General features: G+C 43.0%; 1 protein-coding gene across 1 annotated transcript in view; it reads right to left on the bottom strand.

Moving 5' to 3' along the window:
* Positions 1-1,467: 1,467 nt before the first annotated feature.
* Positions 1,468-12,699, bottom strand: part of si:ch211-207d6.2 (sickle tail protein homolog) — an 85,396-nt gene continuing 74,164 nt past the window's right edge. The window contains exons 16-22 of the mRNA XM_070436563.1: positions 9,484-9,622; positions 9,073-9,267; positions 8,635-8,754; positions 7,876-7,959; positions 6,091-7,773; positions 5,030-5,164; positions 1,468-4,380 (exon numbers count right to left, since the gene is read on the bottom strand). Coding sequence (XP_070292664.1) covers positions 3,838-4,380; positions 5,030-5,164; positions 6,091-7,773; positions 7,876-7,959; positions 8,635-8,754; positions 9,073-9,267; positions 9,484-9,622 — 2,899 coding nt within the window. The 3' untranslated portion in view covers positions 1,468-3,837. The remainder of the gene's footprint in view (positions 4,381-5,029; positions 5,165-6,090; positions 7,774-7,875; positions 7,960-8,634; positions 8,755-9,072; positions 9,268-9,483; positions 9,623-12,699) is intronic.

Below are 12,699 nucleotides of genomic sequence, written 5' to 3'. Positions count from 1 at the left end.
AAGGGAGCTACAGGGTCATGGAGAGCTACAGGGTCATGGAGAGCTACAGGGTCATGGGGAGCTACAGGGTCGTGGAGAGCTACAGGGTCGTGGGGAGCTACAGGGTCATGGAGAGCTACAGGGTCATGGAGAGCTACAGGGTCATGGGGAGCTACAGGGTCATGGAGAGCTACAGGGTCATGGAGAGCTACAGTGTCATGGAGAGCTACAGGGTCATGGAGAGCTACAGGGTCATGGGGAGCTACAGGGTCATGGAGACTACAGGGTTTGTAGACTTCTGTTCCTGCCAAATACCAACACTTTAACACTTGCTTTTGTTCCACTAATAATCTATGGTGTAATTTGTTAATTGTAAATCTTGTCGGTACTGGATATGTTGGCATGTTGATCTGTAGATATTTATTATCCTTACTGGGTTATCTTCACCTCGCTCATGCTTTGTGCTGTTGCCGAAGATCTAACAACATGACAAATTAATTCACATTTCTAGTATTACTTACAGAAAACTACTTGGCTAATTTGGCAACCATACTGATTGACACCCTCATTACAATAATTCCAATTAGAAATGCAAATTAGGGAGCCACATCTTTGATTAACTGACAGAAAGTTCCTTGTTGGTTTGTGGATGTCCTCCTAGACTTGTGCTGTTGATGTGGCACTACTATAAAGCATTGGGAGAGATCATAATTAACCCTATGATGCTAAAGTGAGTTATTTTTAATTACCAGCCATCCGTCCCTCTGTGTTGCATCTCACAATCTGGACTCTCTTCAACTTTCCTGTGTTAAATATGATGCAGAATGATGATATGCTAATTACCGTAGATGGGCATTGGGATTCATTATGTCTGGAATTTACATGAGCTAATTATCGTTTAATGAAACTAATTACTAATAATTTTACTAATTAAAAGGATGAGATATCTCATTATGTTTTTTTYCCTCTTAGTGTGATTCCACAATGGACTGTGTGCATATACAGTATGGACAAATTGTTTCAAGAATTGTGTTAATGACATTCACTAACAGATATTATTTGTAATGTCAAATGTCTAAATGTGTTTTCATGTAGTTTTTTCATTGTAATAGCAATATCCTTTCATGACCTAATCATAAGACCGTTTTAGAATTTCAGATTTTATTTTGGACTTGAAACAAAKGATTGCTTCACAATCATGGGGAGCTGTTTGAAATGTGTTTGATTTCGAAACAAATTGTATTACATTTAGGTATAGCTATTTTAGGTAAATTATACAGAACATTTAAAAAATACTGGTATGCAAACCTCAGTTTTGCTGGCTGGCTGCTCTCTTTCCTGTACAATTGCATGTGTATATTGACCTCTGTTGGGCAATAATAGGAAGCGCAAACTGATTTTGCATTGATTCCTACAATATGTCAGWGAACCGATTTTAATACAATCACACAGATTAATATAACATGAACACATAAAGCATACAGCAAATCACTAACAGAAAGCCCTTTATTAGTTTCTCAACCTCAAAAGCATTAAATTCTACAATATCTTTTTACAACATGGTTYACAAAATCAGAGAACACTAAATATTTACAGAGTTGTGCAAACAATAGTTTTCTAACATGACAGATAAATATCTAAAATCTCTAAAAAGGCATGCATAGGAGTGAAGTTTGGCAAGTTAAAATACTTTTCTGAAGACAAAACCCTCTTAAATACATACACTTGCATGTAAACTTCTGTCACTAATTATGAATGTAAACACCAGTTACTAATATGAATATAAGTCAGTTGCCATCCCAAAGGTAAACATTACAATGTCCACATAGTGCATGTCTTAGATACATGATCTGCAAAACCAAACACTKTAGTACAAGCATGTTAGTACATCTACTGCCATAAAAGGCCTCTAAACATTATTTTGCATGTACAGTAGCTATCTTGTTGGCTCAAAGGATTTGGCAGTGCATCGGAAGCTTGAGAAATCACCAAGCATTTTGTTCTTCAAAGTTCCACTCGCACAACTTTACACATCTAAGATCATTGCATAAGAGAGATGACATCTGAATGACTGATGCTAGATGAAAGTCTGCACCTATACCTTTATTCACCATAAAAATGTAAATAAATGATTTGATTTCTTTACATAAATTGTTAYTTTAGATCAAATCTTTATATTATTAAGTGTCACTCAAATTCGTATAAAATATAACACCATCTGTTAAAATCACAGATTTCTCACATCAATAAAAATTTAACTAGATTTCCAGCACCACTAAACTACATTAGCATTAACTCTAGAATGTTTGCACCGTTTGGTGTTGATCATTTGTAAAGCATGTAGTTATCTTGTGAATATGGTTATCATCATACAACAGGGTCGTTCCACCAATTCGGTGCCTTTTGAGAATTGTAACTTGGAAGAAAAAAAAAAAATTTGATTTCACTAAATTTTTTACATTCGGTCATAAAATGCACATTTAACTTCATAAAAAACAAGTTCACGTAAAAAAAAGAGACCCTATTAAGTGCCAAATGAAGTAACATTTCATCTTAAATCATCCATAAATCCCCTTGTGACAGGGGGAATGTACGTTTGTTGTGTGCAACAGGGAGTGGCAATTAAATGCAAGCTTCACAAAAACAATGAAATAGCTTAAACATTTCTAGCCTGTCTTATCTATGCGTTTTGCTCGACCCATTCAGTTTTCCACCACAAAACACCAGAAAATGGCCAAAAAGAGTAGAAACGGCTCACCTGCTTTTACACTATGATTTGACTATGTTACATTTTTTTTTAAGGAATAGTTTCACCATATTAAAAACAGATTTCAGTTAATGTAACAGGATTGACCTTAAAATGTAAATGTTTTGTCTTTTAGAAGACGCTCTTATCCAGAGCGACTTACAGGAGCAATTAAGGTTAAGCGCCTTGCTCATGGGCACAGACAGAATTTACACCTAGTCAGCTCGGGGATTCGAAACAGCGACCTTTTGGTTACTGGCCCATCGCTCTTAACTGCTAAACTACTTGCCTCCAAAATGAGAGATAGATTTAAATGAATCACTAATCACATGAAATAAAAAACACTTTTCAGAAATGACTGTCAAAGCAACAACTAGGGCTTTACAATGATGGTGAAATTATGGAGAAATCTTTGGATTAAGTGGGTTGAAATCTTCCTAGAAGTGACACAGGGTTGATGGAGGAACATGTCAAAATGCTGAATTGGCACTTTAGCAAATCTTTATTCATATTTTTTTTTAAACATTGAATTCTCCATGGAGTCTATATTAAAGGGCACTTCATTTAATATAACAGGCTTTTACAATTCAATACTGGTGCACACTTTCTATTTAAAATATCAAAGGGACGCAAAAGGCGCTCTTTTCGTGGAACAACCCATAAACTGAAGCAGAAATTAAAAAAGGTCCCCTTTCTCAAAGGGAGCATGGAATGAAAACCAGCTCACGCTATTCTCTGTTTTTGTATGTGAACTCAAATTGATCATGATCAAAAACTTATCAAAGCTAGAGAGAAATGAGAGAATGCCCTGCAATTGTATTAGGTTGCCATGAAAACAGCACTTCCCTCCACTATACTTCATATACCGTTATGTAACAGGGGTCTGTGTGCTGCTAAAATCTTCCTCCACTGTCCGACTGCCCCATACTGGGTTCGAACCAGTGATCCTCTGCTTCGCAACACATATAACCGTTCTCCTTGACAATGTTCCAACGTGTTGAGCCACCCAAAATGTACAAATTGGATGGCTCCATCTGCAACATTTCAAGCAAGCTGTGGCATGAGCTTAAGGTACGTTCTTAACTTTGTTACATATAGATATAAAAAGATAATCATATGTCCTTGGACAAAGAAGCTGCTGGTGTACGTGTGGTTTTGCTGCTGTATCCACCTTGCATCTTGTGTCCGGTGAAGCTGGGTATATGTGCAATGCGGTGGATACTCCTCGCACCTTGACTCATGGCAGTCGGAGAGAGGAGGGAAGGAGAGGGAGGGGAGGAGGAGGTGGAGGACGTGGATGTGGGGGACAAAGAGGAGGAGTTGGAAGAGGGGGAGGAGGAAGAGGAAGATGAGCAGTGAGAGAAAGGGCTGGGTCGGCCATTTTGGGTTTGTGATGAGAGCGAAAGATTTTGACGTCTGTCATTGAGAGAAGGGCTAGGAGGGACGAGACGACTCAGATTAAGAGACGGGATGAAAGATTTGTGTGAGGAGGACGGGGAGGAGGAAGGTGATTTAATAGGGTTAGACACAGTGTTTGGACCGGGCAATGACATATTTTTGCCAGAGCTATGACAAAAGGCTGGGATCTTAGAAGCAGGTAAAGCAAGGAAATAATGGTTACTATCCCCACCAGCTTTCTCAGCACTTCTGTTAGCCTGCGAAACAAAGATGGCGGGAGATATGGAATGTCAAGAAAGGCAAAAGAAGGGTTATTATACAAAGATAAATAAGCATCATGTTAGAAAGCAAAGAGATGGCACTAAAATACACTAATTATAGATGATTCATAGAAAATATGAAGTCAGGAAATTATCTACAGGGTTAACGATGCCCACTAATTCACTAATTCGATGCACTAACTCATCACACACATGCAGTGTTTATGACATAAATATCATGCTTCTCAGGGTGAGATAAAGAGGGTTAAAGAATATTTTGACAGTTGACAGAGGGTGAGTTTAGTTTGAAAATAGGTTTAGTTGATTTAGTTTAAGGTTGAAGATGTTGAAAAAGTGAAGTGAATATATCCTTGCCAATCTTCTATCCTTGCCTCCACCTCCAAGTGAATTACAGTTACATGGTGAGCATGCTCAAGGAGCATATAGAGGTGAAGAAGAGGGTACAGATGGTAAAAGTCAAAAGGTCTTGAAGACATACAGTAGGAGAACAAGACAGAGAGTGAGTGGATTCAACAAACATATCCTACAATTGTACAGTTTTCCAAGGCTTCATGTAAACTTCTCTAAATCATGAAAGTAGTTTCTCCAATACTTCCAAACACAGGCCATCTTACAGTAAAACTACCTGTGGAAACTGCTTCTGATTGGCCTGGAGCTTCTGAGTTTTTCCTSCTGGTTTGTCAGCTGACCCGGCTGGTTGCTGCCAGGACTTTGCAGACACAGAAAGTGACATCTGACTCGAAGGAGAGCCACTGGTATTCTGTAAATATTCAAAAACAGACAAAAATCATATATTAGGAACAGATTGTGAAAACACCTAAGAGCCAAAGCAACAACAACAAAAAAKACATCCAGAGATAAGATGGCTGTATGCTTACAGTAGATCTGTTTTTCCCAAATGGAGGTATTAGTAGAGTTACCAGCTCCAGGGGGTAGTCTGAGACTGTAATGGGGGATTTTGTGTTCAGCTGTATTCTTTGTGTAGTTTGCACGTATAGTTTCACATGCTGTTTGGACATTATTAGTAAAAGCTAATTAAGTTATTTTACTATCAGCTGAGGATAAATTAGCACCCTTGTAATTGATGGTTAATAACAAAGAATATTTATTTATGGTGTTGCGGTATGCCAGAGATGTTCTCATAAAGTAATAACATTATATTGCCTGTGATACAGGCTTTGGGAAGATCTAGAAAGCTGCTGAGTCAAGTTAGGAGTCCTCATTTCCCCCCTAAAGTTCAGGAGCCACTGACCCGCCTCCATCAACACTGAGATCAAAGCATGCACAGTGGAACCATGGCCACAATATAAAGCCAGTCATTTTAAAGCCAGTCACTTTGAACCAGACAAAGTTCACTGTTCAAAGTCCACAATTAGGAGACAAACACACGTCATAGCAACCCAGGTACAACAATCATGTCAGCTGACACCACAAAGACAGCTTATAAGCAGAGGTAGATCCCAGCTGTATCCCCAGCAGCGCCTGAAAAACATGTTAATCTTTAGTGGCTAGAGGGAGAAGGTGGGAATCTACCAGGGACCCAGCCACCAGCCCAGCTCTCATAGGGACACAGCCACCAGCCCTCCCAGGGACCCAGCCACCAGCCCTCACAGGGACCCAGCCACCAGCCCTCACAGGGACCCAGCCACCAGTGCAGCGTTAGGGGGAAGGAGCTCTAAGAGAGACCTGTTTCTTGGAGCTGCTTGTGATGGATGGCCTGGGAAGCTCTGGTTTGGACTTCTTACTCTGAGGATGCTTCAGGAACTTTGAGACCTGAGGAGGGGCAGGCCTCTTGGAGGGACTGCCCTCCCTCTCTCGTTGGGATTTCACTGTGGCTGGAGACTCTTCACAGGCGTCTGTGTTAGCCGCTGCTGGGCTTATATTGTCCACAGTGATCTCCAGCTGTTTAATGGTCTCCTCTAGACTGGTTATGGAGTCGTAGGCATTCTTACAGATCTCCTCTGTTCTGCGTTTAGAGTTTGACCTGGTGAGAGTGCTTGGTGACGTGATGTTATCCACAGAGGTGAGGTGACTAAAGTCAGTTTGTGGTATGCTACTGCTGTTGATCTCAAACCTTTCGGCCTCATTCATGTGTCCGTCCCACTCCTCCTCGTCCTCATAGACCACCACCTGAAGTGTCTTCTTCCCTGTTTTGGTCCCAGTGCGAATCGCCTGGCTGATGGCCGCCAGCTTATTTTTGGGGAACTTGAATTTGAACTTCTTTTTGGCTTCTGGTTTGCTGGTGTTTGAGGGCTCTGTTTTAGACTGTTCTGGCAATGAGCACTCTGCTGTACTCTTCTGTTGCGCAACCACAGCAGGAGTATTATTGTGACTGGTTGCAGTGTTTCCTGTCACTGCTGTCTTGTTTGCCTGATGTAGATAAGTGTTAGGCTTTACCTGAGGTACACTCTTCTCTGATCCTGCCTCCTCTGCTTCCTCCTCGATGCTCTCCTGGTGCAGCAGCCTATCCAGCTCCTCCTCACACTCAAAGATGGTGGACATACGCTTGTAGGCCGACCGGATGTCCATGGGCTCGTCGAATATGATAATCACAGGCTTCCTGTCGAAGCCACTGTGCTCCTGGCTGATACTGGTGGTGTCGTTCCCCACACTGACGGTCTGAACCTCGGACATGCTGGTACCATTCACTATCTCCTGGTACTCCCCAGTGGACAGAGCCTGCACTCTGTTGCTGGTGATCATCATGAAGGAGATGTTCTCAGGGGGAGGAGGGCCCTCCTCATCTGGGAGGTCAGGGCTCAGGCTGCTGCCCTCCTCTACATACCGTGGTGCTCTGCTTCTGGAGGACCTCAACACTACCTGCTGGCTCTGGCTGTCACCCAGGCCCCTGCTCTCTGGTGGAGACCCTGGACTACCTGAAACCTCTTGGCCTGTACTACTCACAAATTGGATTACTGGTACTGGTGGTGGTGAAGATGATGGTGGAAGTGGTGGTGATGATGACGAAGATGATGGTTTACTGTTAGTAAGATAACAGTCTTGCTGAGAGGGTTCAGATATGTCCTGCTTCTCTGCAGGTATTGGAGGAGAGACAGTTTCAACTACCCCCACTTTCTGACTCTGAACAGGATCCTTCCGGACATTCTCATCAACGAGGCTCTCCTTCCCACTATCTTCTCCAACTGCTATCTTCTGTGTATTAGGAGGACAATCTTGGCTTTCCAGCACTGAGTTACATGATACCAGAGGTGACGTGTCTGCTATTAGTAACTCTGGCTGCTGGGAGTCAAATGTATTTGAGTTTGCCACCTGTGAGGGGGACAATGTTCCCTCCCTGCCTTCCGATTGGTCTGTTTTTCCCGATGGAGGCTTCTCATTGGATAACTGTCCTGTGACATAATACATGACCTGGGGGAGAAAAAAACGGGGAAATATCAACATAAAAAAATATACTGTATATACTGTATTCTGACTGAGGAACATGGGTTATATGGGGGAGTTAAGACTTACCCTGGGACTCTTTGGAACAATGTCAAATCTGTTTTCATCAGTGTTGAGCACACTTTTCTCTTTACCCTTGTTCTCCTGACTCTGCTAGGATAGTTTAGGAGATAACATCATTGCACAACAGCTCTCTGAGTTCAGTTTACATTTCAAATTACATTGAGGAGACCAGCCTTGGCAGCCAAGAGAGCATGCTTAGAAAACTAAGGGAAGTCAAGCACAATGTCATAAGAGAGATATGCTACAAAATATCAGATGCAGATTCATTCACGGAGCCAGGCAAGAACACTGCACAGTGTGAATGACAAGTCTGTAATATCAGAGTGGAAGGAAATGGAAATTAATTGAAGATAATATCACATTTGGAAATCAAGAGCAAACATTTTCCAACACCAAGAGACACCATACACCTTTTATATGAGATCAGCCAATTCTCTGAAAGGCATTGATAACATGACAGGAAACACCAAAAGAAACACCAAACCTCCGGCCCCAGGCCATTCCAATAGCAGCAATAGCTGAACACAGCACTGACTGGCAGTCAGACCAGTGTTCAGAAGCACATTCRATCAAAAGCAAGCTTTAGATCCAAGCTCAGACCAGATTCAGAGGCTGATTAAGCTGTAAGCACAGACACAGACAGCACAGACAGGCAGGCCCCAGATCAGATTAGTGTTAGAGGCCAGATAAGCAGTGAGTGAGTTACAAGCAGTGCATGCCTAAGGGGGCTGGAACGGGTTAGAAAAAGGGTACCACATCTGTTACCTTTGGGTCTTTGGGTGAGAGGGAGAGTTCTGGCTCTATCTGTCTGACTTGAGATGCAGTGCTTGTAAGGTCTATGACACACTTTGTGCTTACATCTCTAAGAGTGTACTTCTGAAACACCTGAGGAGGTCAAATTGCACTGATTAGATCACAGATCGTATATCATGACAAGGCCTCTGTGGCTGTACAACAAAGGCTGAGTTAAATATCACAGTAACTGATATTAGGCCGGGCATATTCTTGTTCACACAGACAAAACCCATTCCTCCATTGAACAGCAGAGGGAGACATGAACACATTTTCATGAGGTTTTCGTAGTAATGCAGGTAAGATAAGACCACATACAATAGTGCTACTGTTTATGTTAAAAAAGGTAAAAATAAAATAGACAAAGGCTTTGTACATATTTGTGGTTTACATGTGACAGTGTATTTTTACCTGTAGTTCCTTCATGAATTTATCCTCCTCCTCCTCATCATCATCATCATCATCCTCTTCTTCTTCTTCATCCTCCTTTTCCCCTGGCTCAACTGAGGCTATAAAAACAGGAGTGGTTTGGGGCTTGGGCTTGACCTCTGGGGGCTGTCTGGTGGGTTTGGGACTGGGTTGAGGGACCACCACCTCTTCATCATCCTGAAGGGGATAGTAACACACTGACTTGGACACTGGAATACTTGACAGAGCAAAACTGGCTTAGATAAATTGCCACTGTATCCCCCACTAGGTCATGTGTGCATACACTACTAAAGACAACCATTTGACTGACAGTGTTATGAGGTTATCCTGTTGATGACAGCTGTCTGGGAATGCTGCTTGACTAGTGAAATTGCCAACAAATGAGTCGCACACCTGGGCGGTGGCGGCTTCCTTCCTGGTAGTAAAGATGACTTCTCCAGACCTCCCTGTGGTCAGGCCTGAGCTTGATGGTGACGTGAAGAACCTCCGTGGTGGGGGCGGTGGAGGGGACTTCTGACTTCTCTGGGCTGTTCTTCATTCTCTCTCTCCACACTGGGCCTGCGAGGCTTTTCAACCATAGACTTATGTGGTCGCTCAGGGCTGACCTGAACAGTCACCTCAGCAGCCACATACCTGGCTGAGTGGGTTCTGTCAGGTAACGACACACATACACAGACAATTTATACTGTATGTAGAGCATAAATAATACATACACATCTTGACACAAGTTTCATTAAACCATGTTTCCACCCTTACCACCGCCTGGCAATACAGGTTGGTTGTCAGTCCCACCCCCCATATCTCTATCTACCTGCCCCTACACGTTATCCCCTAACCGAGGATGCTTTTACGTCCACACCACCTCCCCCCCCCCCCCCCGTCGACGAGAGAAAACCCTCCCATACAGCCCTTCCCTGTGGGCCTGAAGCAATGACTGTAAAAAAAAATATGAAAATAGGTACGTATATGTAGTATCTTAGGATGCTTCTTAGATTGATGACACTGGACACGTAAGTATGTTTTTAGTATTTAATGGTAACTTTGAATAACCTTACCGGGAATGCACTGGTGTAAAACTACCTGAGGCTTTCTCGAGCACGATATATATGGCAGACATTTAAACGTCGACGATAGCAGAAAGCAAACCCTGTTTGAATCAATACTGCCATCTATTTGGTAAACATAATACTCAACATAAATATTTCAGGTTACTACAGTATATATATATACACACTCGCTCAAAAAAATTAAGGGAACACTAAAATAACACATCCTAGATCTGAATGAATGAAATATTCTTATTAAATACTTTTTCTTTACATAGTTAATGTGCTGACAACAAAATCACACAAAATTATCAATGGAAATCAAATTTATCAAGCATGGAGGTCTAGATTTGAGTCACACTCAAAATTAAAGTGGAAAACACACTATCAGGTTGATCCAACTTTGATGTAATGTCCTTAAAAAAGTCAAAATGAGGCTCAGTAGTGGTGTGGCCTCCACGTGCCTGTATGACCTCCCTACAACGCTGGGCATGCTCCTGATGAGGTGGCGGATGGTCTCCTGAGGCATCTTCCCAGACCTGGACTAAAGCATCCGCCAACTCCTGGACAGTCTGTGGTGCACCGTGGCGTTGGTGGATGGAGCGAGACATGATGTCCCAGATGTGCTCAATTGGATTCAGGTCTGGGTAAGGGCGGGCCAGTCCATAGCATCAATGCCTTCCTCTTGCAGGAACTGCTGACACACTCCAGCCACATGAGGTCTAGCATTGTCTTGCATTAGGAGGAACCCAGGGCCAACCGCACCAGCAATGGTCTCACAAGGGGTCTGAGGATCTCATCTCGGTACCTAATGGCAGTCAGGCTACCTCTGGCGAGCACATGGAGGGCTGTGCGGCCCCCCAAAGAAATGCCACCCCACACCATGACTGACCCACCACCAAACCGGTCATGCTGGAGGATGTTGCAGGCAGCAGAACTTTCTCCACGGCGTCTCCAGACTCTGTCACGTGCTCAGTGTGAACCTGTTTCATCTGTGAAGAGCACAGGGCGCCAGTGGCGAATTTGCCAATCTTGGTGTTCTCTGGCAAATGCAAACGTCCTGCACGGTGTTGGGCTGTAAGCACCACCCCACTGTGGACGTCGGGTCCTCATACCACCCTCATGGAGTCTTTTTCTGACCGTTTGAGCAGACACATGCACATTTGTGGCCTGCTGGAGGTCATTTTGCAGGGCTCTGGCAGTGCTCCTCCTTGCACAAAGGCGGAGGTAGCGGTCCTGCTGCTGGGTTCTTGCCCTCCTACGGCCCTCTCCACGTCTCTGATGTACTGACCTGTCTCCTGGTAGCGCCTCCATGCTCTGGACACTACGCTGACAGACACAGCAACCCTTCTTGCCACAGCTCGCATTGACGTGCCATCCTGGATGAGCTGCACTACCTGAGCCACTGTGGGTTGTAGACTCCGTCTTAACTTACTTACTTACTTACTTTATTGTCCCATAGGGAATTTTTGTTGCAGTGTTATGTACACATTTAAAGTGGCGTTAAATACAAACAAGATTGACAATACAACTTTCAATAACAGTCACGGCACCAATAAAAAAATAAAAAATAAAATAAATAAATAAATAAATAAAAATTTTTTGTAAGAAATAAGAAATAAAACTTTAAAACATTTAATAACAAAGACTAGCCTGCTGGCCTTACGGGGTAATGGGAACATTTGCCCGAGTATTTCAAGAGGGATATCACACTGGCACAAATGATTGTCTCGTTCTATTTTTTCCTGCTGAGGGGTGCCCTAATACCTGCGCCGAGAGGGGAGTAATTCAAAGTCAGGTACAGGGGGTGACTTGGGTCTAAAATGATTTGTTGAGCCTTACGGAGGGCCTGACCTTAAATCTATCCAGGCTGTCTGTTTGACTCCAAGTACCTTGCTTGCGGTGGTAATAATCCTTCTCAGCATTTTTCTCTGACTGACAGTGGCATTGCACGACCAACAAACAATACAAAAAGTTAAAATACTCTCAATAAGGGATTTGTAAAACAGAGTCAATATAGGTACAGTCTATATTAAAAGAACCCAACTTCTTTAGAAAGTACAGTCTCTGTTGGCTCTTTTTGTAGATCTGGTTCTGTACATTTACTCCACTGAAGCTTACTGTCCAAGAAGACACCCAGATATTTATATTCCTCTACAATTTCTATGTTTTGACCTCTGATAGATGTTGCAGAGGTAGGTGTTGTACGCTTCCTGAAGTCTATGTCACATCTCTTTTGGTCTTGTTGGTATTGAGGACCAAGTGTGATTTCACACCATCTACAAAGTCATCTGTGGCCCGGGCCATGAGTTCTCGTCATCATGCAACAGGCTGATCAAGGAGTGTCATCAGGCGAACTTAACGAGGTGGTCTGTCAGTATGGGAACTAGTAAACTATTAGTGTACAAGATGTAACAGAAGTGGGGAAGCACATCCCTGAGGAGAGCCTGTATTGGTGTTGCGTATATCCGACACATGGGGACTTATTTTGACTCGCTGTGAGCGTTGGCTCAGGAAGTCCAACAGCAAAACGCCCCCATCTAAGGAAAGTCCCGAATGAGTC

Source organism: Salvelinus sp. IW2-2015, linkage group LG32 (assembly GCF_002910315.2).
Source record: "Salvelinus sp. IW2-2015 linkage group LG32, ASM291031v2, whole genome shotgun sequence".
In the NCBI taxonomy this organism is placed as follows: domain Eukaryota; kingdom Metazoa; phylum Chordata; class Actinopteri; order Salmoniformes; family Salmonidae; genus Salvelinus; species Salvelinus sp. IW2-2015.
This window is presented reverse-complemented; position numbering and strand designations above follow the sequence as displayed.